The sequence below is a fragment of the Micropterus salmoides genome, unplaced genomic scaffold (genome assembly GCF_014851395.1).
Source record: "Micropterus salmoides isolate LMB-PRFRI ecotype aquatic unplaced genomic scaffold, ASM1485139v1 Ms_hic_scaffold_20, whole genome shotgun sequence".
Classification (NCBI taxonomy): Eukaryota; Metazoa; Chordata; class Actinopteri; order Centrarchiformes; family Centrarchidae; genus Micropterus; species Micropterus salmoides.
In genome coordinates this window covers 15,024,262-15,051,646 of record NW_024041151.1, presented here as the reverse complement: position 1 = coordinate 15,051,646, position 27,385 = coordinate 15,024,262, and the positions used below count along the sequence as shown (strand labels likewise).

General features: G+C 40.4%; 2 protein-coding genes across 12 annotated transcripts in view; one reads left to right on the top strand and one right to left on the bottom strand.

The window, feature by feature from the left end:
• dnm1a (dynamin 1a) overlaps positions 1 to 3,012 on the top strand; it is a 56,309-nt gene extending 53,297 nt beyond the window's left edge. For all 7 annotated transcript variants that reach the window (XM_038733274.1, XM_038733279.1, XM_038733277.1 and 4 more), the window contains one exon: positions 367 to 3,012. In XM_038733274.1, coding sequence (XP_038589202.1) covers positions 367 to 397 — 31 coding nt within the window. In that variant the 3' untranslated portion in view covers positions 398 to 3,012. The remainder of the gene's footprint in view (positions 1 to 366) is intronic.
• Positions 3,013 to 3,494: 482 nt separating this feature from the next.
• golga2 (golgin A2) lies at positions 3,495 to 26,569 on the bottom strand. Of its 5 annotated transcripts, none has more exons than XM_038733268.1 (29): positions 26,440 to 26,569; positions 25,936 to 26,076; positions 24,440 to 24,604; positions 21,113 to 21,181; positions 19,930 to 20,082; positions 19,545 to 19,591; positions 19,082 to 19,145; positions 18,221 to 18,280; positions 17,032 to 17,112; positions 16,438 to 16,476; positions 16,266 to 16,328; positions 15,825 to 15,918; positions 15,596 to 15,702; positions 15,292 to 15,350; positions 15,029 to 15,170; positions 14,732 to 14,821; positions 14,449 to 14,556; positions 14,224 to 14,311; positions 13,527 to 13,669; positions 13,103 to 13,321; positions 12,711 to 12,824; positions 12,227 to 12,451; positions 11,848 to 11,947; positions 10,825 to 10,916; positions 10,295 to 10,541; positions 9,950 to 10,108; positions 8,791 to 8,897; positions 8,197 to 8,389; positions 3,495 to 7,035 (listed from the first exon to the last, which is right to left on the bottom strand). In XM_038733268.1, the coding sequence occupies exons 1-29, from the start codon at positions 26,443 to 26,445 to the stop codon at positions 6,767 to 6,769; spliced, it is 3,444 nt and encodes a 1,147-aa protein (XP_038589196.1). In that variant the 5' UTR covers positions 26,446 to 26,569; the 3' UTR covers positions 3,495 to 6,766. The 5 variants fall into 5 exon arrangements, with proteins under 5 accessions (XP_038589196.1, XP_038589194.1, XP_038589198.1 ...); XM_038733266.1 differs by having other exon boundaries at positions 9,950 to 10,111; positions 26,440 to 26,567; XM_038733270.1 differs by lacking the exon at positions 17,032 to 17,112 and having other exon boundaries at positions 9,950 to 10,111; positions 26,440 to 26,568.
• Positions 26,570 to 27,385: the final 816 nt, after the last annotated feature.

Genomic DNA, 27,385 nt, shown 5'->3' with positions numbered 1-27,385 from the left:
TGTATTTAGACAACACTTGGATATGGAGTAATACTGCCTGCATTTGGCCTCAACTGCAAACATACATTACCTGCATTGTGGCCATGTTAACTGAGCCTGATACCTTGTTGATGTTGTTTGTGTTTTCGTGTTTCCTTCCATGTGTTACCTCATGGTATAAGTTGTTGTCTGTCAGAGTGAAGGTAGTGTATTTCTGTGTACGTGCATGATTATACACATGGGGAGCCCTAAAATAACAACGTAATGGAAGTATAAACCCTAAATTGAAGTTTACTTGAACACCGCAAACACCTAGAAAACACTAATACAACCTGTTCCCGTCCTCTCTTCTTTCTATGCGTTCCTGTGTGTTTGTGTGCTTGGCAGTCGGAGACCCCCACCTTCTCCAACCCACTAGACCTCTGAGCTCCTCCCTCCCTCCTTCGTCCATCCGTCCCACCTCTGGATGAGAGGCCATGGACAACAGTGCCACCTTCCTGTCGTTTTCTGCCACACCCGACCTGAGCCGGCTCCCTTACAACAAGCCATGTCTCTCTCTCTCTCTCTCTCTCTCCCAGCCCCCCCACCCCCCAACACCCTCCACCCCTCTGTTTCATACAGACATGCAGAATACTTGAAACACACCTGCATGACTGACATACGAACATGCTGCACCCTCAGAATTCCAATGAACTATGTAGAGAATATCAAATAATTGATAAGAAACACGTTTGTGAGTGTATGCGCACCCGCATGCATGCACACCTGCTTACATAAATACAGCACACACACATATATATATATATATATATATACAAGCAAATACATACAGAATATTTGCTTTCAAAGATGGGATGACAAATTTAGCATGACTTTTTGCCTGAGTATACTCTAGCCTTTCTAAGGGGTATTCTGGCTGCTGATTGACTTAATTTTTCTCTTACTAAGATTTGCTTTATCTTGTGTTTATTTTTGACTTATTTTCTGTTTTTATATAAACTTAAAATATAAGTTTTGTGCCACTAACTCACCTTTTGTTGCCTGTCATGCTCTGAGAAACATTTTTAACCAGATGTCTTTAAAAAATGGTAGCTACTTTAGGATAAAACAGGACAGTGAACAGCAAAACAATATCAGAACATCTATAACAAACTGTCTGTGTATGTTCTGTGAGCATATTTTGGTGATAATACATGTTTTTCTTTTTTTTACAACATATTTATTAAGTTGCTGGATCCCAGAGATTTTGTTTTGAAATTAGTTTCTTTTTATAAAAATGTTACTGAAGCTCTGATCTCTGTGAAGTCATGTGGGAAAATGCTTCTTTCCCTCACAGCCTTTCAGGCTCTGAGGTGAAATCCGATGTATGTTCTATGTATGTATATTCTCTTTCACTTCACCCTGCCATGTAAGGCCTTCTCTTATTTTTTCTCTGTTTCTACTCTTTTCACTGAACAGCCGGCCAAACAAGATCGCCTTCCTACCCCCCCCCCCCCCCCTACTTCCTCTCCTCTAAAAAAACTCATCACATCACTCAGCTCACATGAGGGAGGAGGGCTTTAATGAAATAAGGGGGAGAGGATCACTTACACACTCCTCACCCTCAGTTACTTATACATGCAGGGGCTACTGCTATACATCCTTTCTTTCCCTCATCATCCTCCTCGTCCTCCCCTTGCACTAGGACAGGAGGAGCAATCGAGGGACCTTATGCCTGTTGTAGACTCCAAATAGTCCACATAACTGTAAAATCACACATGTATGTGTATCACAACCACCTCTTGAAAACGCTGTGCTTCCACAGATCCTATGCAACAAAGAAAATAGTTTCCCAATCTTTTTTTGGCTTAAAGAGGCGCCTCCCATCGCACCTTTCCCACTCTCCTCCTCTCCTCTTCAAAAACTTTTAACTACTGTTATCTTATCAAGGCGGGATCTAAATAGAAAGTGTAGTACATGCAGGACCTTCTGGTCCTTCTGCACACAACTCCATGACACTAATCATACAAAAATCGGTGTACATTTTAAACTGAGAGGAAGGAAATATGTGACCTGGATTGCACCCTGTGACTGTTAATAATTTCCATATACATGTTTTTTAATGAGAGGGATTGAGATCCCTAACAGGAAAGGTTTTAAATATTTGGAGTGTGTTTCTAAGTCAGCTTCGATCACGTTATGCATCACATAGTCTGATATACTGATGGGAAAACTTTCAGCGTTTTATTCAGGTCTGCCATTCATTCATTCATTCCGTTTTTCTTTTCTTCCTTCTCTCAGTGGTCATGGGGGTGAGTGAGAACATGAAAACAACTACAGTCTATGCATAAAACTGTCAAACGCTCCTCCTATTTCACCCTCACGTCGCTGTCTGAGAGCCTGTGAGTTGAACCCATCTTTTCACAACCTGTTTTGCCACAGAACTCTGCTGTCAGTGTGATGTGTTGTATTTTGCCCCCGATCAAAAACAACCAACCCACCAGCCACAAAAACCCATATCTGTACCTCAACTGATGTCATTATACACTTCAGTGACCCCTTGTGCATCTTAGTACTCCTCAACTTCAACATAAACCCAACAAAGAATTATTCTACTTATTATTAAACAGTAAATACTTTATTATCGACATATCTTAATGTGTTCTTATGTATATGTGTGGTGCATCTTATGGGACTTGTACTTCCACTGTCTAGAGATTTTAGTCTGCAATGTATGAAATTGCTGGGTATTTAAATTATTATGAATAAACAAGAATATGTATAAGGAAATAATATTTGAAAAACTTATTAAAATGTGTAATGCAGTGATGTATATGGACGTTGGCAGGTTGTTTGACTTTAGCTTGTACCAGAGAGGGTTTTTTTTGTTGTTGTTTTTCTCACCTCTCAGAGCAGGGAGGGACAGTGTGAATGTGTGAAGTCCTGCAGCAACAAGGTCCTGCATCTTGTTCAATCTGCTGTGGATGAATCAATGACTTTACCCCGCAGGACTGCTGCGCTTTGTCAACACATTAAAAACCTGAGTGTACTGAATGAAAGTTTCCTCTTTGTCTCCTTGTCTCTTTGTTGTGGTAAACAACACTACAGAACAGCAACAGTACAGGATACAATGAACAGCAGAACTTTTACATGGAGTGCAATATATATAATATATTAATATTGTCATACAAACCAAGCAGTTTGTATATGTCAGCTTGGGCTTTAGGACATGTGAAGGGCAATATCACTATTTTCTGACATTAGATCAAACAATAAAATCAAGTTTGGTACACACTCAAACGTTTGGTATTCAATTGTGATGATGAGTGGGAAACATTTTGACATGTCACAGTAAAAAAAAAGAAAAAAAGAAGCAAAGGTGTAAATACGGAAATTGCTGATTATGTTATTAGTAATACTTTTCCTACTATGACAAGTCAAACTGTCTGCTGCATCTTTACTGCCAAAGTCATTGCGTGCGTATCACAGCAGGACAGTCTGTTGTATCAAAATGATAAAGAAATTCCGACAACGTGTTTAAGTTGCTCAATCAGTTTTATTCAGAAGGGGAGAAAATATTACTCAAGGAAGAAAAAAAATCTGAAAGCTTCTGTCAGAAGCAGCCCTCGAATGAATCAGTTGAATTATCCTTCATTTCCAACAGTCACTTCTATTTTACACTGAAACTGATTAGTTGAGATACTAACTTATTCCAAATAAATAGAATATTTTCTCCTTTTTTAGTCAATCTTTGTATTAAATCACAGCCAGTCAGTAACCGCCAACAACCCTACTCTGTACTATCAGACATACACACAGCCCACGCTGCCAGTAAACATGGCAGAGCAGCTTTAACTCCCCACACACCAGGCATAATGAATATACAATATGTTACACAGTTACAGTATATACATCACCTCTTTTACAGTAAAGACAATAAATGCTTTCTCATTGCTATTTCAATCACATAACATATTTAACAGTGAATTAGAAAGTGTGGGAAGGCATTTTATCCACATTGTTCTGTTAATTCGCAAGCCCCGAAACAACATTAAATGATTTTACTGTATATTCACCTCTTGACCACTCCCAAAAACAAAATGAAGGAAAACAAAAACAAAATCATACTTTGTGACACGTTTCAAAGAAAAACAAAAGTGACAGACTGCTACGAGCAAAGCAAGGGACTTTACCATCAAGAATGACAACAACCCCAGCACTTACTAACAAAGTGCTGTGATTTAGGGTAGATGCAGTGCTGTTAACACCAAGTACACATGGCCTCTATATACCTTATATTTTAATTACATGTTGCTTAAAATACCAGAATTTGCACCAATGTTTTCTGTCCTGTTGCTTTTAGTGATAAATATGAAGAGTACAATTTAATAATTGTCTCCAAATGTGTCCTTTACCTTCAGAGGGGTTGTTAAAATACTAAGACATCCGAATAAGAGGGAAAAATTACCTCCAAAAGACGTCTGATGTATGACTTGCAGTGAGACCCTCATGTCCTTGCATATTAAAATCATGGAACGACTCTCACAAAACAGAGGCCTGTGCCATGATATAATCTGAAATGGGGGGGGAATATGAGCTGTGATAGTGCCGCTCTTGGTTGTTAGTTTGTTGTAAAGGGGAAGAGCTCAACATGTCAATCAATCCATCCTCCAAGCCACATTCGTGAATATGAGCGTCTCTCTGTTAAAGCTAGACACCTGTGATGTCTTTAATAAAAAACTATGAATCCTATTGTCTTGTGTTTAATGCCCCAAGGAGATTTACTTGTGTTTTTAGCCGATACAAGAGTTACACAATATGAACACAACAGATTTGCCTTGTTTTGTTCTCCAGTTTTGAGAAGAGTTGCGAATTTTCTCAAATTCTGATTGGTCCCACACTTTCGGGATTAACATCACTACAACTTCTTGAAGTAAGCGATCTCATTAATTTCACCTTCTACTCATATTTACACACCTTCCTCCTTTATCATGAGTGCAACACTGCACGCGCGCGCACGCGCACGCACACACACACACACACACACACACACACACACACACCCCCCTTACACACTTTCAATTAAATTAATCTGCTTCTATTGGAATCCTCAGCTTAACAGTGTGGCTTCATAGGATTCCCCTTTTTCCTCCACAGAAATTATAAAGAGGCTCTACAGTACAAACGTCACACTGTCCAACCAGCCGGAGAGGACAGAGCCTAACAAGGAGCTTTGTACAGTTTTAGTGCAATCATACTTATATAATCTGATATAACTCTACAAAAAAGTACAACAGATGGACAAAACTTCAGCTTTGGATTACACACACATGTCACATACACTCAGTCCAGTTGTAAAGGATGTGCATTAATTCATTGTTGATATGTAGGAAAAGCAAACGTAACAGAAAGGTACGGGCTCTGATTCATAGTGTCAATTAGTCTAGAAAAGACCCCATGAAATAGAGCAGCTCAGTTATGGATGAGCAGCTCTAATGAGGGGGAAATCCATTTTCAAGACTTGAGTGATGAGTGTGGTCTGCGTTTGTGATGAGGCCAGTCAAATGCCCCAGAGCACCTGATTAGAGAATATTTGTAGAAGATAGATGAGTCAAGATTGCAGAAATAGAGATTTTAACACCATACTTTCTGTAACTTCCTCCAGTCACTGTACCTTAATAGGCTACCTATCAAGCTATACAGAAAACAACAATGTGGCCCAGCACAGGCCCCGAGCTCCAAAACTCATCTGAATGAAACTCTGGAAGATTTCTCCACTGTTTCAGAAACTGAGAAAATATTGCCTTAATAACTGACTAAAATTTGCTTTTTCTTCATGGGGACTTTAAATTGCATCTATCTCCTCGATGACTTAGAAACCACATTTTTGTAACTGGTGATATCTCTCAGTCTAACAGGATGTTTGACAACATAACAAAATAAAGGTTTCAGATATATTAACCTTGTGCACTGTACAAACATACAACTTTTTTTCAGTGTTTGGAGGCAAAAGACAATGTAGAGAAAAGGTAGTTTTAGGAACAGTACTAATCTGTGACACCTGCCTGCAACTTTCTGCACCCAATCATGTAACTAGCTGAGCTCTTGACTTTGAAACAGAACAGCGCTTACACTTCAAAAGCTATTATGTGCACTAACTTTCTTTATTGACTTCAGCTTAAATCTCATTCTGCATCTCTTCCATTCACCATTATCAGTTCCCCTACTTACACAAACACACAGGTAAATATTCGGGTTATTACATTCCAACGTGAAGGTCTTTTTTTTGGCATTTGTACAGTGAATTTTGCTGTAAAATAAAGTTGCACGCAAACAGGCTGCTCATTTGTGACAGCTCTTTAAGTACTGTATCAGCGAGGGGAGAGAATATACGACCCCTTTATTGCACTTGTGTAAGACGGGTGGCAAGAGGAAGGATGGGATTTAAAAACTGTGGGAAGGAGACTAATCAGATTGTGTTAAGAAATACTGATTATCTGTTCTCTGGGAATAGCATTATAGACAAGAAAAACAACAAATAGAAAATACTCTCTTTTTAACCTTGCACATTTTAGTGCCGATGCACAGAACAGGGAGGGGGCATTTTAATGTAAATGAGTCAAAGACATTCACACATCTGTGACCAGTTTTGCAGGGTATCACATTACTTGAGAAGTGTTTGTGAATATGATAAACAAGCTACAGACATGGTAAACTGTGGTATTTAATATTCCCCAGATTTCAAGACATATCCAATATCTCTCTCTCACACACACACACACACGCCAGCTTCTGTCACACCTACACCTCACACCACCAGGATCTTGACTTCGTCCTGCTCGTCAGGCCGGTAGAAGAAGGGGATGCAGGGGTTCTCTCCGAGGAAGTGTGGTGATCTCAGTGCTCCCTGGGGGTTCTGGATCTCATGGAGCAGCTGCATGATCTGCTGGGCGGTGCCGTCCTCTTTGGGCCCCAGGGACATTGCGTCAGTCTGGGCTGACCCGCTTGTAAGTGTCTGGGACGAGGGGGCTTCCAGGCCTGTGGTGGCTTCTGACAGAGGGACGACCTCCATGGCTTCTGCAGCAGAGAAGGGAGAGCAGTATGGTGAAGTGCTACTGAATATAAAAAAAATACTAAACGAAAGACAGCTATTCTTAAAAACGAGAGCGTGTACTATTTTTATTCTCAAAACAATGAACAGTTTTACATGGAGTGCAATATTCTGATGTTGACTTTAGTCTAAATAAGACATTCAGATGAAGCTGTTTTTATGAGCTATTCTACTTAGTATGTTGACTGATAATAGATGCGGACATCATTTTGTGCCACAACATCCAGTATTTTACCTCAAACCCCATCTTTCTGTATTATTGTTACTGTGGTATTTTCTATTGCTATCGTCCTGCATATTTTGAAAAAGCACAGTGGTTCTTGTAGCAGCAGACTTTGAATCAGGATTTGTCAACTGTTGTATGTGCTGTATTAAGTTTCAGGAAAAGTTGTACACATGTCAAAAATGACTTCCAATAACACCTCTATAGCGGTAACATATGCTTATCTGAATATTCTTATGGTGCCTTCAGGCTGGATTTCGCTCCCCAATCCATTTCTATTGACAACAGAGTAAGACACACACACTTCTTTTTGCGAATTGATGTGTCTTATATGCTTTGACTAGAGTTTAATCTTATTAAACTTTCACAAGTGAAATCACGAGGTCCAGTCTGTTTGACAGAAGGGGTGGGATTGACCTCTTATTTATTTAATATTGATTGTTTATATTGTTGTTTTACATCTACCTGATGAAATAATATAGGCAGCAGAGAAGGAACGATGCTGCTTGGCTGCAGTTAGTGCAAAGACAGAGACAGAGATTAATCACACTTCAGTATTACGATAAGAAGCTGTATAATTAAATACTTGGTGCAATGCTGTTGGCCCACTAGCCATGCTAGCTCCTGCAGTCTATGGTTACAACCCTACCTGCGCTATTCCTGTCTTGTCTGCTTTTGGTCACAACAAGCGAGTAAATTTCACCATGTGTAATCCAGTGTGACTGCACCTTTACTCTGACTATGACACTATCCTGACTGAGGTAAATACCTCAACCTGTTTAGTACATGTGGGTCGAGAGAAGACACACTTGACCCTCCAAACATCCTCTGATTACAAGACCAGTGTAATTGTTTTTGCCTTGATTTATGATGTAGCAAGGACAGTACTACTGTTTGCGCCTACCTGCTCCACTGACAGCATTATGCTCTGTGTGTGCGTGTGCTTGGTGCTCTGGGTGAATGTGATCCTCCCCAACAGGAAGCAGGTCGGGGTTCACTGTGCTTGCGCCGGCTACAGCTTTGGTGTAGCGGCTGTACCAGTCATTCCTCTCAGCCACCAGCCTCATCACCAGATCCTGCAGCTCTGCAAGCTTCGCCTGATGGACAGTGAAGAAACAAAGACAAGGGCACATATAGAAGAAATGTCAGTAGGGAGGAGAACGCAAAACTGCAGTAGCATCTATTAGACATGATTGCTGATGAGATCATTCTATTTTGTGAAGATCAGTGTTTGCTTGAGAAGTGTTGGTCATTGTGTGGGAGCTTTCCAAAAGACAAGCAGCATAGATACTCTTTTTCAAATTGAATATTGGAAATTGAGAAGAAGATTCATAATTTCTTTTTCCAAGTTAAAATTTAGGATTGATGAAAATAATAATAAATACAAAAACATTGTGACATCCATTAGGATCAGTTTTCCTGTGCAGACAAACATCTTATGCAAATACACTGGACTGCTTTATTGGTTATTTTCAATACAAATGTTGCCATACAGTACCTTCATCTCCTCCTTGTCCTGGGCCAGCATGCTGATGTATTGCTCCTTCTCCTGGTGTTTCTGTTTCATGATGGCCCGCTGACTCTGGTACAGGGCTATGTACTCCCCTGGATAGACATACAGAAGAAATAGTAATAGGAATTGGTATGCTGATCAACAGTTTTCCTATCTTTCTGACAACATATTAAGATATTACACTCAACCAAAACTCATTTGTAATAAAATAAATATTTACAACGAAAATGTCCTACTGTCTCACCTAGGGATAAAACGGTTACTGATTTAATGAGAAATCATGGTAACATTTCCGACAGTTATTAGAACCGTACACATTTTAATTACCATGATAATCGGGTTCGGTTCCCACACTTTGCTAAACTCACAGCAAATACTGTCCAGCTTTAACCAAAGTTATCGACAGTCTCCCAGAAGCAGGCGTGCATGCGCAGTATACAATGAGGGTTTGTTTGGGTCAATGACAGCACAGCGGAAGACAGTGCTTTTCTATAAGAGTACTGATGGAAAACTGCCTTATAGCGAATGCAGGGCAAGTTAACTTTTGGCTTTGGTTGTCTGACTTGTTAACAGCTTGTAAACTAAAGCTCTCAGTATTAGCCGCTCTTGTAAAAACACTACACGGTGTTCTGCTGCTGTGTGCGTGTGTCTGCAGACTCTATTTGCCCACTGCACATGATAACACGTTACGCAGTTTAGTCACCCAACCAACATATCTTGTTCATTAAAAATCCGGCAGCTGTCAAATTAGTTGTAAAAGTGTCCAAACAGAAGAAACGTCAGTTGTTGGCTCATTGCAGTTACTGTCTTCTAAAGACTCATTTGTATTCCTGTAATTGTGCATGGGGTCATTGCATTACTTATATAATGTAAAATAATATCAATCAATCAATCAATTTAATGATAATGCACACTCAGAAGGTACTGGCTGTTGTTATTTTAATGTTTATGCAAACAAAATGTTAATTTTATTTGTGGCTTTCAATATAAAACTTGTTGCAATGGTTTCAGTGTGTGTATCAGTACATTTGAATCTTTTTCAGCACATTTTAACAATACAGTGATAATACTGATAACCGGGATCATTTTGGTCACTATAATTGTGATATGAATTTTTTTTTTACTGTTTCATCTCTAGTCTCACCTATAGTGTCGGTCTCTCCAGACAGCTGGATGCAGCGGTGCTCCAACTCCTCCACCCTCTCCTTCAGGTCAGCTTTCTCTTGCATGAGGGAGGTGAAACGCTGCTGAAGCTTCTCCATGGCAACTTGCAGGGCCTGATGAACCTCCAACGGTACACCTCCTTCTGGGAAGAGGGTTGAACAGTTTATAGCCGGTTTACAAAATGCACCACATATACGTTTTGATCTATATGATCAGAATTCATTATAGAATCAGGGTTAACTATAGTCTAAAACGCATTGTCCTAGTCTTTGCCTTTTCATTGTAAAAACATTTGCACGCTTGCACCCAAACAAACCTCACTCACCTGAATGCTCGTGACTGTGTTCACAGTGACTATGTTGGCCCTGAGTGTGATCATGCTCGTGATGCTCATGATGGTCGTGATGATGGTCATGAACAGGTTTGTGGCTGTGGTGTTGGTGCTCAATGCTGGTGGCCACATCAGCCTTGTGCCTGGCTGCCATGTGGAGCCTGTGCTCCTTCTCCAGTAGCCTTCTGGCCTCGTCTCTCTCTGCCTCCAACTGAGCCAAAGCTCCTCGGATAAACTCCTCCTGCGGGGTGGGGGGTGGGGTGGGGGGGCAGAAGGTGGTGGTGAGGATGATGGAAGTGAGTCGATGAATAGGGTCAAATGAGGAAAATGCCAAACCTTTGTCTCATATTTAGTATTTAAATTTTTATCTTAAAAATAAGTCATTCACACTGGCATATGACTAGATGTTTTGTGTAAATGTCAATATCAAACATGCATGTAATAAAAAGGCAAAGCAAGGGTTAACGAGATATCATTAAAGAATATTTATAAAAGTAGTTTCTGGGGAAGAACACCCTGCTTACAATCTCCTTCTGGCTCTCAAAGTCTTCGGGGATAACTATGGTGGAAGACTTATTTGGGCTCTCTTGCAGCGACTGGCTTTCCACTCCATCACCTGAGTGACATAATGACAAATTAAAACTATTAATAATACAAATACATTTCATTTTCAATTTGTGAGTCGTCACAGACTGTAACACTCATTCTCAACAGATGGCACACATCACAATTACTACTGCTGATTTTCCTTGCCTGTAGGTGTCTCAGGTTAAACTGGAAGTGCTAGTCTAAAACTGCTGGTGCGGCAGCTCTGCTGTTAGAAGGTCTCACATTATTTGCATTAATTACACTGTCCTTGTTTCTTGCTACAGTTTTCAGTTTCAACGTTAAACTTCTTTCAAAATAAACAATGTGAAACAAAAAAAAAAAAATCTATTATGCTGTTGGAACAGGGGGTCAGGGTCTGAAACATGACACGTGTATGTAACATGACAATCACTCCACCTTACTTAACAATCACTGACAACCAGGTTTAACAACAGTACAGACAGACTACAAGAAACAAAAAGCACACAAGAACTTCAAGATCAGCTCCCAGTTAGTGCTCAATACAAAACCTACAGTACAACCCCCATCGAATGAGCCCTCAGTCATCTCAGTTCCAATCTCCAGAAGAGTCCATATCTTCCACTGGTGAGTTTGGTGTGAAACCCACCATAGATATTCCCAGAGCTGACTGGTGGGTGTGTGGTTGTGTGTGTGACGGATTGGGGGTGCCGATCGCCACAATACGCTAACCTTACTATGTGTGTCTTTCTGTTGTGCGTTTTCCCTGTCTGCCAAAATGGCAGATGGCCTGACCTTTTTACCCTCCGCTGCCAACAATTTACTGGCATTTGGCGGGTGCTAATTTCAGACCCTGCAAGTGGGTCACAACCACATTAAAGCCTGTAAAGGGAACTTGAGTCCTTCTTTTGGCACTGATTTTCAAACACACAAAGAAACACAATATAAAGCAGCTTGGACAATTAATAGACAAATCTTACCTTGGTCTCTGGATGACGGGGCAAAAGCTGAGCTGTTGAGCAGCTCCTTCACCTCAGCCTTCAGCTGCTCGTTGTCTCTGACCAACAGCTCCAAATTCTCCTGTAGGGGGAGAGTTATTTAAAATATTGTTGGGTGTTTAAGGGTGTCACAGAGATAAAGAATGGCCAGTAATAGAAGGTGAGGTTACACAGCATTTTATCAACATACTGTATAATGAACAGACTCCAATCACTTTAGTTATTACTTGATGAAGAACGTACATGATATTAGCTGCACTCCATTAAAATATCACAACAGACTGGACTGTGATATGTGCAATAACTTTTGAACATATCATCAATAGTCATGTGATCAAAGTCTTTTTCCTGAAATGCACACCTGCGCTTGTTTGAGCTGATTGTGACTCATCTCCAGTTGCACGCGGCCCTGGCTTTCATCGTGCTGCAGCCGGTCCATGAGCTGGAGCTGCTGCAGATACTGGTGGTGGAGCTGTTCCCTCTCTGAGGCCAGGGTCTGGTAGCCAGCACAGTATTGCTGCAGGTGGGCCACTACCTGGTCCCTCTGCTCCATCAGACCCTGAGTCTCCGTACTTTTCAGTTCCAGCTGGAGCCAAGGGAAGAGGAAAATTAATACCAAGAGGAGGCAGAAAATGACTGTGTTAATAAAATAACTGAATCTCTTTCTGGGTGCAGTTTTCATATACTGCTCTATTGTGTTAATACACTATCATGTGTATGAAAGAAAAAATGACTAAAAAGATAAGATTGCACAAGATAGCATAGTTAAGACAAAAAAAGTGCTAATGCCACAACACGATAGTCCATGTTTGTCATGGAGAGGTTGAGTGTGTGAGAGACCATACCTGCTCCTTGACGTTATGTAATTCCTCTTGCAGTTCACCCATTCTGCGAGCCAGCTCCTTTTTCACATGCTGCTCTGACTGGATGGCAGTGGTGAGCTCCATGTTCTCATTAGTCTGTACGAATGAAGGAGTAACAGGAATTTGGCCTTTAACATCAGTCTCCCGTCTGAGGTAATACTTGTTAAGAATGTACTTTCTCAATTTGGGAAAACGTTGTCAAATTATTGTTGCAGAGACACAAATCACAAATCTAGTACAAATAAGAAAATCAGGGAAAAGATACAAGATAAATTCAGAAACTAAACGCATTTAAGGCAAGGTGGCCAGCTATAATCAACTGCATTTTCAAAATGTGTCATTAAAAAAAGGACAGATGGACAGCTAGGCCTCACCAGTTTGACAAAACCATTCTGTAGCTCAGCCAGCTGGTCCTTCAGTGTACGGTTCTGGGTGAGAGCACGGCTAATAGTGGCCTTGTCTGACTGAACATCCTCCAACATGCGCCGGCGGTCCTCTTCCTCCTGGACTTTGCTCTCCACCTGCCTCTCCAGCTCGCCCAGACGCTTCTCCTGCTCTGTACACATGCGGCTCAGCTGCTCGTTATCTCGCAGCTGGGGGAAATATTACAGAGGATGATTATAGAAACTTCAAACCAAAGACGACTAACGATCTTTGAACACATTATGTAAAAAACAGATCAACTAGTGGTACTCTCAAATGTTGTGAGACCATTATAAAACTCTGCACTGCATAAAATTCCACTTTTTCAAGACGTATAAGATCAAATAGGCCTGTTCAAGCTTGTGTAATGCATACCTGTCCCTGGAACTGTGCAGTAAGAGCGTCTTTCTCCTGTTGAAGAGTGTTGAGGGCCTCCTGCAGAGCCACCTCTCTCTCTGAGGGCCCCGTGGGATGAGGCTCTGCAACATCCTGAGCCTCTCTCTCCTGGGACAACAACGCTGGAGGGGAAGAGGAATGATCAAGTTTACTAATTTTGCTACAGAGAACTACACTAGACTGCGGTAGCTGTGTCACAAGTGTGGGCGCAGGATTTAGACTTGCTGTTCATATATTAATGCTTTTCAGATTATGCTGAACTAAATATTACCATAAACATACATGTCAGGGCTATGTCATATATTTTAAATTTCACTCTCAGACTGAGGTTAAATCTACTCTGGAGGGAAAAAAATCTGAAGCACACTGATTGATTTACACCCTATTAATAGACAAACGTTTGGGCAGTAATTAACATTTTGACACTAGTTTACAATAAACATCACCATTATGGCGGCACATGAACCAGTGTGCTCAAGCCTTCTTTCCCTCTGAAGTTTGCTCCCCTTGATCTCAGAAGCACCCTGATCAGGTATACACTGCTGGGTGATGAGGGGAACCCACTACTAGGGTCAGGCAATCAGACAGCTTATCACCAAAAGGTGTTCTTCACATCAAGCAATGCTGCAGAAAAGCAGCAGAAAAGAAGAAGCAAAGGACAGTAGGAACATCTTACCTGCAGCATTTTGTAGCTCTGTGATGCTGGCCTCCAGTTCTTGGACTCGGCTGATGTTTCTGTCTCTCTCCTCTGCAACCAAAGACACCTGCACAGACACAGAAATTGTCAAAGATCAATTGGTTAACCAAAATAAATAACAACCTAACAAAGAACATATCACTCGCTTTATTTCCAAAGCTATAGTCACACTGTAGTCTACGCTGATATTAGTGTATAGTTAACCTGTGTTAGCAGCTGTTCTGTTTTGTCCTTCCATACACGACCCTCCTCCTGGATCTGCTCTGCATAGCAGTCCCTCTCTCTCTGCAGCTGGGCAATCGACTCCATCAGCTACAACATCAAAAACATAAAGGGGAAAAACAAACATGACTTTGTGGACATTTGGAGATTTAGAAAAGGTGTCAAAACACTGTGCACCAACTAAAAGCCCTTTGGGTCAATATCCACACATTAAAATGACACACATGCAGATAACTGTAAGAGAAAGGTCCTTCCTTGTACAGACCTGGTGATTGTGTGCTTCCAGCTGCTGCTTCTCTTCTAGCAGTAACTGGACCTGCTGGCGGTCACTGGTGGGATCTGACTGACTGGAACACTGGAGAGAAATATAAGCAACACTGGAGTGAATGCAGGTAATACATGAAAGAAATCACATCTGGCTGCACTGTCAGCAAACAAACATTTAGGGTTCTAGATCGAAACTAATCCCAGAACATGGGCTTTTGTCTTAGATTGGCTAGTGTTGACCACTTCCAGCCATTGTTAAGAAAACATGTATGCAATAGAAAATGTCTTAGCACACCTGTTGCAATACGAGGTCAGTCATCTCAAGCCTCTTGTGAAGAACTTCCAACTCCAGCTTCATTGCTCCATTCTCCTGTGCACGCCCCTTTAACTGCTCTGAAAGCTCTGAATTCTGTTGCTTCAACTCCTCACTCAAATTGCTGCAAATACACAAACAGAGATTGTTCATCATTTTCGACCTACCAAATTCTAATAGGACTTGCTCATGTCATCTGGTGCATTGCATACAATTTGATGGGCTCTAAACACCATTTTACTTACTTTAATCTTAACACCTCAAGCCTCAGGTTGTCTCTCTCCTTTTCAAAGTCTTTGTTGTACTGAAGACAAAAAGGAAACCGTTTATTAAAAATAACAAAAGACTTTCAGAAACACAAAAACATCTCAGAAAATTATTCAAAACTAGTGAAATTAATGATGAAGGTATGTGCTTTTGTGGTTGATTGCCTATCTATATTGCATACATTGAGCAAATTGTGAGGTAAATAAGTTTGTTATATATTGCATCTCTATTATTCATGTCTCAATGCATTCTGTTTACTGGGAGTTCTTACATGTTTGTTACCTTTTCAAACTGTTTCTGCTGTGCTGAGAAAGATGAGAGAGTTCTCTCCAGCTCTGACACTCTCTGCTTTGTTGCCTGCAGACGGTTATTCAACTCGTCTGCCTCAGCTACACACACACACACACACACACACACAAAGAGAGAGGGTAAGGCCTTGCCGAGACGACAAATATTTGATTAAAGTGCATGTACAGCTGATTTTAAGACACACAACCACCCCCACCCCCACCTGTTTTCTGCCGCGCAGCCTGTTGTGTGTATTGTAGTGCTGTTTGTAGCTCTGATTTCTCTGATACCAATATACCAATCGTCTGGATGTGAACCTTATGAGAGAACAGACAAACAATGAGCAGAGCTTTTCATGAGACTAGATAATGTCAACTGATTTTACATCAAGTCCCTCATGATAAACTAAATACAACAGTTTACAGAGTAGTTAGAATCAGTGCTTCAGCCTTTGCAAAGCCGACTATACTTTTCTTGTCTGGGTGAGTGGGGAGGGTGTGTTCTCGGATCACATTTCTATCCCTTTTATACCAGGGTGACCCCATGGACTCTGACATTAAACATCGACACATTACACAGGAGTGCAATGAGGCTTTTTTTTCCTGCTGTGAAATTCTAAAAATCAGACAAAATCCAATTTACGTATTAGGGTAAGAGAAGTTACCTGTAATTGCTCCCGCATGGCTCCGTGCTCTTTCGAAAATCTCTGTTCAAATTCTTTTCGTTCCTGAAGGAAGAAAAAAAAAAAAAACCTTCATGAATCAACAGTAAGGAAGCGAAAATTCAGTAAGAATGAATACAGACAATCCAACAGACAGAGAGAAATAACGGTTTACCTTTTGTAGCTGATCTGAGAGCCCCTGAGATTGCTGCACCTGCCAGATGAACAGGATATAATTTTAAGTTTGGGAAAAGATAATCATTTCTTTCATAAACTAAGCAGTGTTGCACGTTCCTAGTTGTGTAACAACATTAGCAAAATTGTGGCACAAGAGACCTCATCTGCATGCCAGACAGGACAGGGATAGCGCAAAGTATTGAAACAAGGAACCTGTTCTGTTATCTATGTTATTTTAACATTTTGTGTTTATTTGAAGCTTTGAGGTTATTGCTGTTAATGAAAATGGCTTACAAGAAGGATTCTACCATCATGTTGTGACAGCCTTCACTGGCCGGTGTGCACCCAAATGCTCCTTATGCAGTCGTTATACTTAAATAAATAAATGTATTTTAGTCAGCCTTTGTGAAAGATAAATAAACAACATTAAAACCATGCATCACCACCTCTAGTGTTTGGTTACTCCAGATGACATGCAGAATGCACATAGTACATGCACTAAAACTAATGCGGTAATTGTGGGATGGCTGGACAGGGGTAACAATCGCACAAATGTGCACACACAAATATGCATACACACACAGCTTCTTACCAGCTGGTCTAGCTTGGTATTGAGCTGAGAGTTTGTTAGGTTGCTGGACTCCAGGGCGGCTGCCAGCTCCTGGTTCCGACTCTATTTCGTGCACACATGCATCCGGGAAAGGACAAAAGAAAAAAAGAAAAAAAAGAAACAAAGGAGAGGGATAAAGTGCAGTGGCAGAAGTCAAACAAAGAACACATGGGAGGAGGAGAAAAATTCAAATGTGAATTATCAACATGGAGGCTGACAATATAACCTTTATAAGTGGTGCAAAAATGTGTTTTCAATGAGATGTGAAGTGAATAATTTAAATAAATCATGGTGGTTAAACTGATTAATGGAGCAAGTTGAAAGCTAGTGGATCCTTCATTACAACCTTTTTGAGTATCAATTACAAGTTGTGGACGGGATCCATGTTACCTTAATTTCTCCAGACTGTCATATGCAGCCCCTGAGAGTTTCCAAGTTGCACTTAATGAACTAGTCATAGAGTCGTCTCAAATTGTGGTCAGTGAAATAACATTACATGGTGCAAAGGGGCAAAAAAGAATTAGGTAACATTTTGTTACTGTACATTTTTTACAGCCCTCACCAGCGAGACCACTGAACACAGTTATATAAAGGATTATGCTCATTTATAAACTGCCATTATTGCCTCGTGATATTTACCTATTTTTTTGTCATTAGCCAACAGCTTTTTCATAAAATATCAACCAACTACTTGAAATGCTGCAGGATGCAATCAGAATGCATTTTTAAAAAACACCTCTATTGTTTGCTTGCACTGTCGTATCACGTTATGATACATTTAAGCCCAGGGCTCACCTATAGTGGCTATGATGTACTTTGTGTGGTTAATTAAATTACACAAAGCCAGAAAGGTCACCCTCACACACAGAGTCAGTGGGTTTTGGGTAGAGTACACTGCCAGAGCTGCAACATGAGGATTATCATTTTAGATTGATAACTAGCAAGCATACTATCATTTTATAAATAATAAAGTGCTGCCAGAGAAAATCCATTCTATGTTGGACACAGTATGTTGATACTTAATTGAGGTTCACTTAATAGCCTCATGCCACTGTAATGTATATCGCATGGCATTAACAACCTATTGTATGACTGTGCTGACTTCTAAATTTGGTTTCAAATTTCAAAAACAAGTTTTCAGTTCACAGAAAGATTGAAGTCTCCCTCATACCTCCAGTTCTCTCTCAGTGCCAGAAGGTGCACCGTCCCCATTCACGTACGTAGCAGATGACTGAAACGACACAGACACCGCACATTAATGCACTTCCAACACAGAAAATGCATTATGCATTTTAAATCAAGTTTATATGCAGATCCTATGGGCAGCCTCAAGGCCTCGAAAGTGAATGTCCCAAATGACAACAAAACCTTTTTTTTAATTTATAAGACTGTTTCTGTAAACATAAGGAATATTATGAATGTATTTGAATAAGAAGCGACTGTCTCTACGAGCCTATCGATGAACTTAACTGGATGCATTGCAGATGGGCAATTTGTATAGTCAGCAGCGGCAACACCTGCATTTCACCACCATGTGGGGCAAAGACACCTTAACATATTTTCTTGAGAGAAATATAAAAACACTGTACTTATTATATTTGCCTATGTTCTATCTATTACACCAGCAAGATACTTTTGTGTCTTTTCATTTTCTTAATCCTTTTAGTTAGTAGATAGTACCTTCAGAAGAAGGTCAGTGTTAGCTATGTCTCAGACACTTGAAAAAAAGCAACCATAGTGATCTACTACTGACAGCAAAACCAACCCAAGTTGAGAGGAAATATATCAAGCTTGTTTGGTGCACCAGTTGATGCTGTCAGTTTGCTTGAGCCTATTGGGAACAACTGGCAAATTTTAAAATGCTTCCAGTGCATTCCTGCCAAGAATAGATGCAACATATCCTTGTTGAAAAGGTACATCAATGGTGGCGTGTTATTGTTAAAAGCCTAACAATGTAGGACAAAGTAATGCATGTGTGTGTGCGTGAGAGAGAGGGAGAAGCAGGATGACACTGGCGGTTCCAAAATCATACCTCAGAGACCAGGCCGTTCAGTTGCTGTGAGAGCTGTCGAAGGCTCTCTGTGGAAGACAGTGGTCTGCAGGACAACACACACATTAACCATGTCATTTACTCTTTTGCATTAGTAATTAATGGCTAGAGTAGCAGGATAGATTACACGCAGTAGCACTGCTTATAATACCTAATTTACGACAAAAATTGTTATGTTAAGGTAGTCCATAAGTTGTGGCACAAATATTTAATGTGGTGATGGTAGAATGAGACTTTAAAGAACAAGCTTATTTCCAGAGTTTTTTTCCTGCCCTTGCAAACAATCTATATCTCCTAATTCTATACATTATAGTGTTTAACTGCAAATAAATTATGTCCGTGCCATAATAGTGCAAAACCTTTGCAGGTATATTCCAGAGTAACTTTTTTAATATGCAAACTCTGCTCTGGGTATTTTTTGGCAGTGAGAAATCAGATAACCCACCTATTATCATCTGTTAAACTCTCATTGCCGTTGGTATCAGGATAGTCCTGCGGAAAGTGAGTATGATTGAAGGAGGAGGAGAGAGTGAGGGAGTTAAATAGAAAGAGAAGGAACACAGACAAAAAAACAGTGAGACCATTTGATAAAAAGATATTTGCGTGATGACAATGCACATTATGCACATCACAAACAAAGCAGGGGAACTGTTGTTTTCATCACACACATATATATTAGTAAAAATGCATCCACTGGCAAAAGTCTTAAGACTTAAGGTATGTACACTTAGATGTGATGGACATACGGGAGTAAGAATGACAGAGACAAGATTTGAGAGACAGAGAAAGAAAAGGTCACACAATATGACAGAAAAGAGAGACACACACACCTGCAGGTCATTGTTGTGACTGACACACTCAGGATTAGTAGCAGTGTTAGCGCTAGCAGGGTTAGACACAGGTGAGCCGTGACCAGGCTGGCTCTTTTGCTCTTCCAGCAGCTGGGGAACTGAAGACCCCATGGCCTCGACGTCAGCAAAGGTCTGAAGTGACACATACACAAAAAATGCACACACTGGTTCAATACCAAGAAAAAGAGCAGTTATAATGAAAGAGCAACAGAAAGGCCACAATGATGTCTCAAACTTAATGTGTGTTTACGCGCATGGAAATAACTTGATTACGGCACTGGCTCGGATTGAGGTCATAATTCAGTTAACTCAATTACGTCATTTACATGTCCAGATAACTGCATGTTAGTCCACAGTCATAAGAACATTGAGGGACTTTGTTGGTATTCATTTCTTTTTTTTCTTTTTTTTTTCTGTTGGTATTCATTTCTAGAGTCTTAATGCAAGCCCTTCTACTTATGGTGGCAGGAAAGCTGTTTTCACGCCAGACACTCTCTGAAATGTTTGCAGAATGAAGTGTAAAGCACTGAAAGACCTCAGACCATGCTGTATAAATGCCACCATTAGTTTGAATGGCTGAAAGAACCCTTCTCTATTACTTGAGTTATACTTACTCTGACTTTAAAGCTAATAGCAAGACATTTCTAGTAATCTGTAATACCAAATTACACTTTTAAGACTGCATGTTTATAAGAACAACAAACAAACACAGCAGTGTGAGAACCTAGTTGAAAAGCGAAACATACGTCTTGTTTTCCCAGATTCATGCCTGCATGATGCACAGATAGCACAGTCATGCACTCATGCAACCCATTGTGCATACCCTGCCCATCCACACTGCACTTCTCCATAAGATGGTGAACTCTAGAAGATCACCAACACCAACATTGGGATGAACACCCTCGACATTTCTCAAACATTAGTGCACTCTCTGGATTTAAAAAACACAACACTAATGCTAAGTTGCACTCAGGTTCGTCCCTTTTATTTGCTTTCTTGTCTATGTGACAAAAAATATGTGCACTTGACGTAAGGAGGTAAGAATGGGGAAGTCAGGTACAATATTAAACACCACACAAGGAGTAGCTATTTACAGCAGAGGAATGCAGCGAAAAATCATGCAGGGCAGAAACAGAGAGAGGAAAGAGGAAGAAAGGCTCACCTGGCTGTTGCCATAAGGAGGTAGGACTACTCCATTGCTTTGACTAAGTGCTTTCAGAATACTGTCAAACTACAGGAAAGAAGAAACAAGGGTGGAGAATGAAAGAGATGTGTAAGGGGACAGAAAGATTTAGAAAGGGATACAGACAAACAGGCAAAGAGAAGCAGCTGCTACAAGGAATCTGACTTTAGGAGGAGGGGGTCCAGAGGCAACTAGGGTGTTTGAAACTCAGGCTAGAGTGCGTGTTCCAAGAAGTCAGAAATATTTCAATACCACTTATAAATAAGAAAACCCTAAAAGTGACTCATGTAAACAACATGTAAATCAGAGTAAGTGGCATAATCCCTGACAAATTTACAAATTTCTAGCGCCTTCAACTTAATCTACAATCAGATCTATAAACTAACACACAAATGTTATTCAATTAGGGATGCACCGAAATGAAAATTCTTGGCCGAAGCTGAATAGAATGAAAAAATTTGCAGAATACCGAACAAATATATTCACATTTTTTACCACTGCATAAATTAAATAGTCAAAATGTGCTTTTTACTCAGTGTTTCCCACAGGATTTGGAGAGACTATGGCAGGTGGGTCTGAGGCCCGAGAGGGTCCAGTAAAGTAAATTACAAGTGTCCGTTTACTTTTAATGGACACATGTAATATGTTTTATACTTTATGTGAATATAATCCAATTAATCTTATTTCCATCCTGTACAGACACCTTATTTTGAAAACCAGATGTCACGTGTATCCTTGTGCTAATTTTGACCCCATTTGATAAATAATGTTGTATGTGATTCTCGTATGGTGTGACAAGACTTCACAGCCTCTCTTCAGGTAGGACTCTCATACTGCAACACTTCTCTTTGTAAAGAGAGAAAATGACAGGATAAAGTCGCTAACCTGCCTGTCAGCTCGCACCATAAAGGCTTGAATACGTGTGCACTCCAAATTTAGGTGTGGCTAGCTTAATTGCCTTTTCATAAATGAGTGACAAAAACACTCAAAGCGGGTCAGACCGTTTGTTGCCTTTTCTAAGAAGTCAGCCACAGATGGAGTGGATGTGCTAGGAGAAAATTCAGTAGAACAGTGTCTGCAAACGGCAATTTTGCATCTTTCTCAGACACTTTAAAATGCTTCTACACTGCCGACACGTCCACATAATTGTTTGGAAAAATGTCTTCGGCCTTTTGACGTATTTGACGTAGAACACCAAAAGTGCGTTTTTAGCTATTTTCGGCCGATTAATTTCAGTGGCCGAACATTCCGTGCATACCTATATTCAAGCACATTCAGTCAATAATGCTTTGTCTACTTACTTAAGAAGCAGGCAGAAATGGGAATCTTTGTAACATGAATTATCACCACGCGTAGCCATTTTTGTCTGCTTTCTGACCCCTAAAACTGAACTGTATGTGGTTATTGCCAGCATCACAATCAGATTTGTTTGTCTTATCCTGCTTCAGACCACATGAGTTTTTCCAGTCTTGGCCAAACAAAATCAAATATGTCTCAGGCTTAGTAGCAAGCTCTCGAGCTGTGACGAGCGTCAGATTCCATCAGGCTTAGAAAACTACTGACCGACATGGTGTGTGGAAAACTGACCCGAAAGTCAGCCCCTGTGTGTGAAAGCCGTGTGCTGGAGTCACATGCCTACTAACAGTGTATCCTCACTGCGCTCTCAATTTGCTTAAAAGAGCTGTAAAACTGAGCTTTATATTTGAATGTTACAGCAGTGATGAGCAGCAAATAAGCAAATTAATGTCCATGAGCTTAATCAGACAGGCATGTACCAGACTGGCTGTGTGGTACATGTGACAACTATCTCCCGTATTCTTCATATGAATGGGTTAGGGTGGCAAGACGGAAGCCTTTTCTTACAAAGAAAAACATCCAAGCCTGGCTGAAGTTTGCAAAAACAAACATCAAGTCCCCCAAAAGCATGTGGGAAAATGTGTTATGGTCGGATGGAACCAAGGTACAACTTTTTGGCCATAATTCCAAAAGGCATGTTTGGCGCAAAAACAACACTGCACATCACCCAAAGAACACCATACCCACAGTGAAGCATCCTGATATGGTTCTGTTTTTCTTCACCTGGAAACGGGGCCTTAGTCAGGGTGGAGGGAATTATGAACAGTTTCAAATACCAGGCAATTTTGGCACAAAACCTTCAGGCGTCCATTAGAAAGATGAAGATGAAGAGGAAGTTCACTTTTCAGCACGACAACGACCCAAAGCACACATCCAAATCCACAAAAGCATGGCTTCACCAGAAGAAGATTAATGTTTTGGAATGGCCCAGCCAGAGCCCAGACCTGAATCCAATTGAACTTCTGTGAGGTGATCTGAAGAGGGCTGTGCACAGGCGATGTCCTCGCAATCTGACAGATTTGGAGCGCTTTTGCAAAGAAGAGTGGGCAAATATTGCCACGTCAAGATGTGCCATGCTAATAGACTCCTATCCAAAAAGACTGACTGATGTAATAAAATCAAAAGGTGCTTCAATAAAGTATTAGTTTAAGGATTATTGTAAGGTTTTTATTCATTTTTCAATTTGTTTTTCAATTGAATTGTTCACATTATATGTCACATTAAAGGTAGAAAACGTTCTGACATGATTTATCTTTGTCTCATTATTTTACATCACAAGAACCTGGTATTTTAACAGGGGTGTGTAGACTTTTTATATCCACTGTATGTATGTGCAGGCCAACTTTGTTGCACATGACTTGACAAATGTTTACTTTACCATGCAATTACATGTGTGTGCTTGAAATTGCCAGTATATTTTACTCCATTAACTGTCTCTTGTCCAATGTCCTTCACTTTCTTGAAAAAACATTATTTTCACCCCCTAACCTGGCCAGCAGATACACATCAGTGCTGCTACTGCGTTGTTGGCACTGTGTATCTTTAATAGCAGGGAGAGATGCATTTGCCAACTTGATAGTATTTCAGCTGCATCATTTCACAAGAAGCAAAATATTTTGTGATCAATGGCCAAGCAGGCCATTACAAATCACTCTTTGTCAGGTATATATATATACTGCAGTTCTTATTTTAACGTTGCAGATTGTATGTGCTATGCATAACATGTACATACACAAAACAATGACTTGTGTCTGCTTATTGTAAGTAGCCAGCGAGATTAAATGTTTTCTAATGCTACATCAGTGTTACAAACAGTAAAAAAAACACTAGGTTAGAGAAACCAGTAATAAAAAGGACACAGAATGCCAAGCACAAAGAGAGATTGTTATTTGACCAACAAGGTCAGGATGACAAGCAGGCAAATAAAGGAAAAGACTGGGACTGACTCACATTGTCCGGCGAGTTTCTGTCTGTTGAAGGTGCATCGTGTTGGTTTGGTCCCTTCACCTTCCTCTTCTTCTTGGCCCCTGCTCCACCACCTCCTCCTCCTCCTCCTCCACCACCCTTTTCTCCTCCCACGCTAGCAGGGGAGCCCTTCTGCTGAAACTCCTTCAGCTGAGCAGCACATAAGAAAAAAAATGAAAAGTGTGAGAAGTGCAGCAAGCACGTCTCAACCGCTAGATAGAAAACTCCCCTGCTGCTGTTTTACAAAATTACCCTTTATGTTATTACTTCTCACAGATTTTAGCAGTAGGCCTCTGGAGTTCAACAAACATTGCTCAGAGCAAAAAATCTCTAACCACTGGAGGATCAAACTATCTGAATTACCAGTTGTGAATATGGTCTGGGATGAAACAGGGATGGTCTGCACCCATTCTCTACAATACACCAGCTACTCAAAACATAGGGATTCAAATGTACACTTAGGAATGCATAGCCACAGCCAACAAGGTATTGACTGTTACTCTGACTTCATTGTTCAATGGCTTACTGTTCTAAAACAAGATGAAGTTTATAACATGTGGCAAACTATGATCATCTTGCAGTGCAGTTTATCCATGTGAACATTAAATTACACTTGTCTGCGTGAGTTTGGCCATGGGGCCTGTGACAGCTGTCGTAGGGGACCAGAGGGAATGATAGAGTAACTACTGGTGCTGCCATGTCTAAAACGCTGGTGTTAAAATGTTATCATCACGACCATTCATCCAGGGCAGCAAACATTGCTGACGAGTCATTTCCTTAAGCTAACATTTCACAGCTGATGGGGCCATCTTTCTGACTAGCCTAACAACACACCTAGCTAAAGCACACAGCAGGACAGGGAAAAGGGGTGTCAGCTGTCAAAACAGCCCCCGTCATTCTATCCAGCTAACTGTGCTACAATGCTAGCTCAAGGTTTGTTTTAAAATAGCTGTTTGTTGGCCACTTTCTTAGATAACCGATTCATCCTGCAGACAAGACTGAAAGCTTACACTCACACATAGCCTGCTATACATTCGTTAGCCTGCTTGCTAACGTTAACTTGCCTTAGTTAGCACATTTAGGTTCGCTAATAACCACATTTAACGTTAGCTAGACAAGACACATGAAACCGTAGAGCAAAGAGAGTAAGTTAAGTTAATCACCGACTAACTAAACGACGTGGGATGCTAAAGTTGCCTCTAGGAACTAAAAATAGGCGACATAATCTGGTAAAAGTTAATGCTATCAATAGAGGCCCAGAAGGAGCACCGGTCTGTTCTGCGCAGTGAAGCCTCGAGAGTACCGAAAGAGATGAGACAAGCGACAGCGCAGAGGTCGGTCGACGTGTAATGACAACACCCCAGCCCCGTACAGGCATTTAAAACAACACGGAAAAAACACCACCAACACAAACCCGCAGCAGAGAGACAGGCCCAATGCTTTCCATGATATTAAGCCGGGTCAGCTGTAAAATACTTTACCTTTTTCTTAGCTGCAGCGAGTTTTATTTGCCTGCTCTGGTCGGCCATACCGCTGCTCTGGTCAACGGACCGAACCACGTCATCAGTTTGGTGTCTGTAGGTGTCTCTGCCTGTAGGGGGCGCAGCGCTCAGGCTGGAATCCTCACGTAAAAACAAAAATGTCCAGACATTAGATGGACACAAATCTAACCTATTTATTGTTTTATGGATTTTTTTTAAATTTACAAATCCCTCTTTCATGTATTATGTTAATATGTTTTAAGTATGAAATGTAAGGTGTCATATTCGTAATATAGCCTACTGTTTAAACAATGTTAACAAAATGCACCCCATTGTGACTTGATTGTCTCTGTGTTATTAAGCCTACTTGTAACTTGTCTTCCCTGTTTAATCTGTCACATTATAGCTTGTCTTTTTATATGCTTTTCAACTAAACTGGGTGAATACAGAGAAAGGGGAAATATTTTGGCATGGTAATTTTAGTCTTTTATCAACCTAACTTACATGCATTACATGTCATTGGAGAGTTCTGCAGAGCATCTGGTGAAATCCATGGACACTGGAAAGAACATGAAAACTGAAAGAAAAATGAAACAGGTCACGTCTAAGATTCTTACTGTGAGGTTGTAGTAAAGAAATCATATAAAAATAATAAAACAATACGACATGCTATTTGTACAAGAAAAATGGTTAAATTAATAATGACTACAATGAACTGCATATCAATGAACTGCATTTGTGTGATTATGTGAATATTAAGTGATTATTTCTGGCTCCATACATTCACACAACACATTTATCAGTTGCTAATTTAAGTAACATACACACATATTCTATCAAAGGACCAGAGGGTATTTTTTGTTAAAAATAAACACATCTATGACAATTATTAGAGAAGAATCTATTCAAAAATGAAAATGAAAAATATGTCTGGGACTGTGTAACTGAAAGTGAAAGAAACTGAATTGCTCATTGCTGTCTGAAAACAAAATTAGAAAATTTTAATAGTAGTTGCAAATAAATATCCACAATGTAAAACAAAAACAAAACCAAAAAACAATACTGGTAAGCGTATTAATAAGTGCCTGTCTGGCTGGGGATCAGCCATTCCTGCATCTGATCTGTCTCACTTCCTCCAGCATTCAGCCAGCAGTGTCATAGTTCTTCCTTCTTTTAGGGAAGGTGGCCTGTGCAAAAAGTAAAAATGTAGGACAAAAAATATTTGTGTCAGATCGAGTGCAGAATTTTTAGATTGCCTGTGATCCACCAATAATTAATTCTATGTATTCTATGCCAAGTAATGTTTATATATAGAAAACCAAGTCAGGTCAAAACAAGTAATTATTTTAGTGCACTCTAGCCAGGCAGAGACCAGAGGAGACCTTAGGGTAAAATTTACTCCCTGTTCCTGGTGGTGAAAAAAGTCAGCAGAAAGCAAGGGACACAAAAA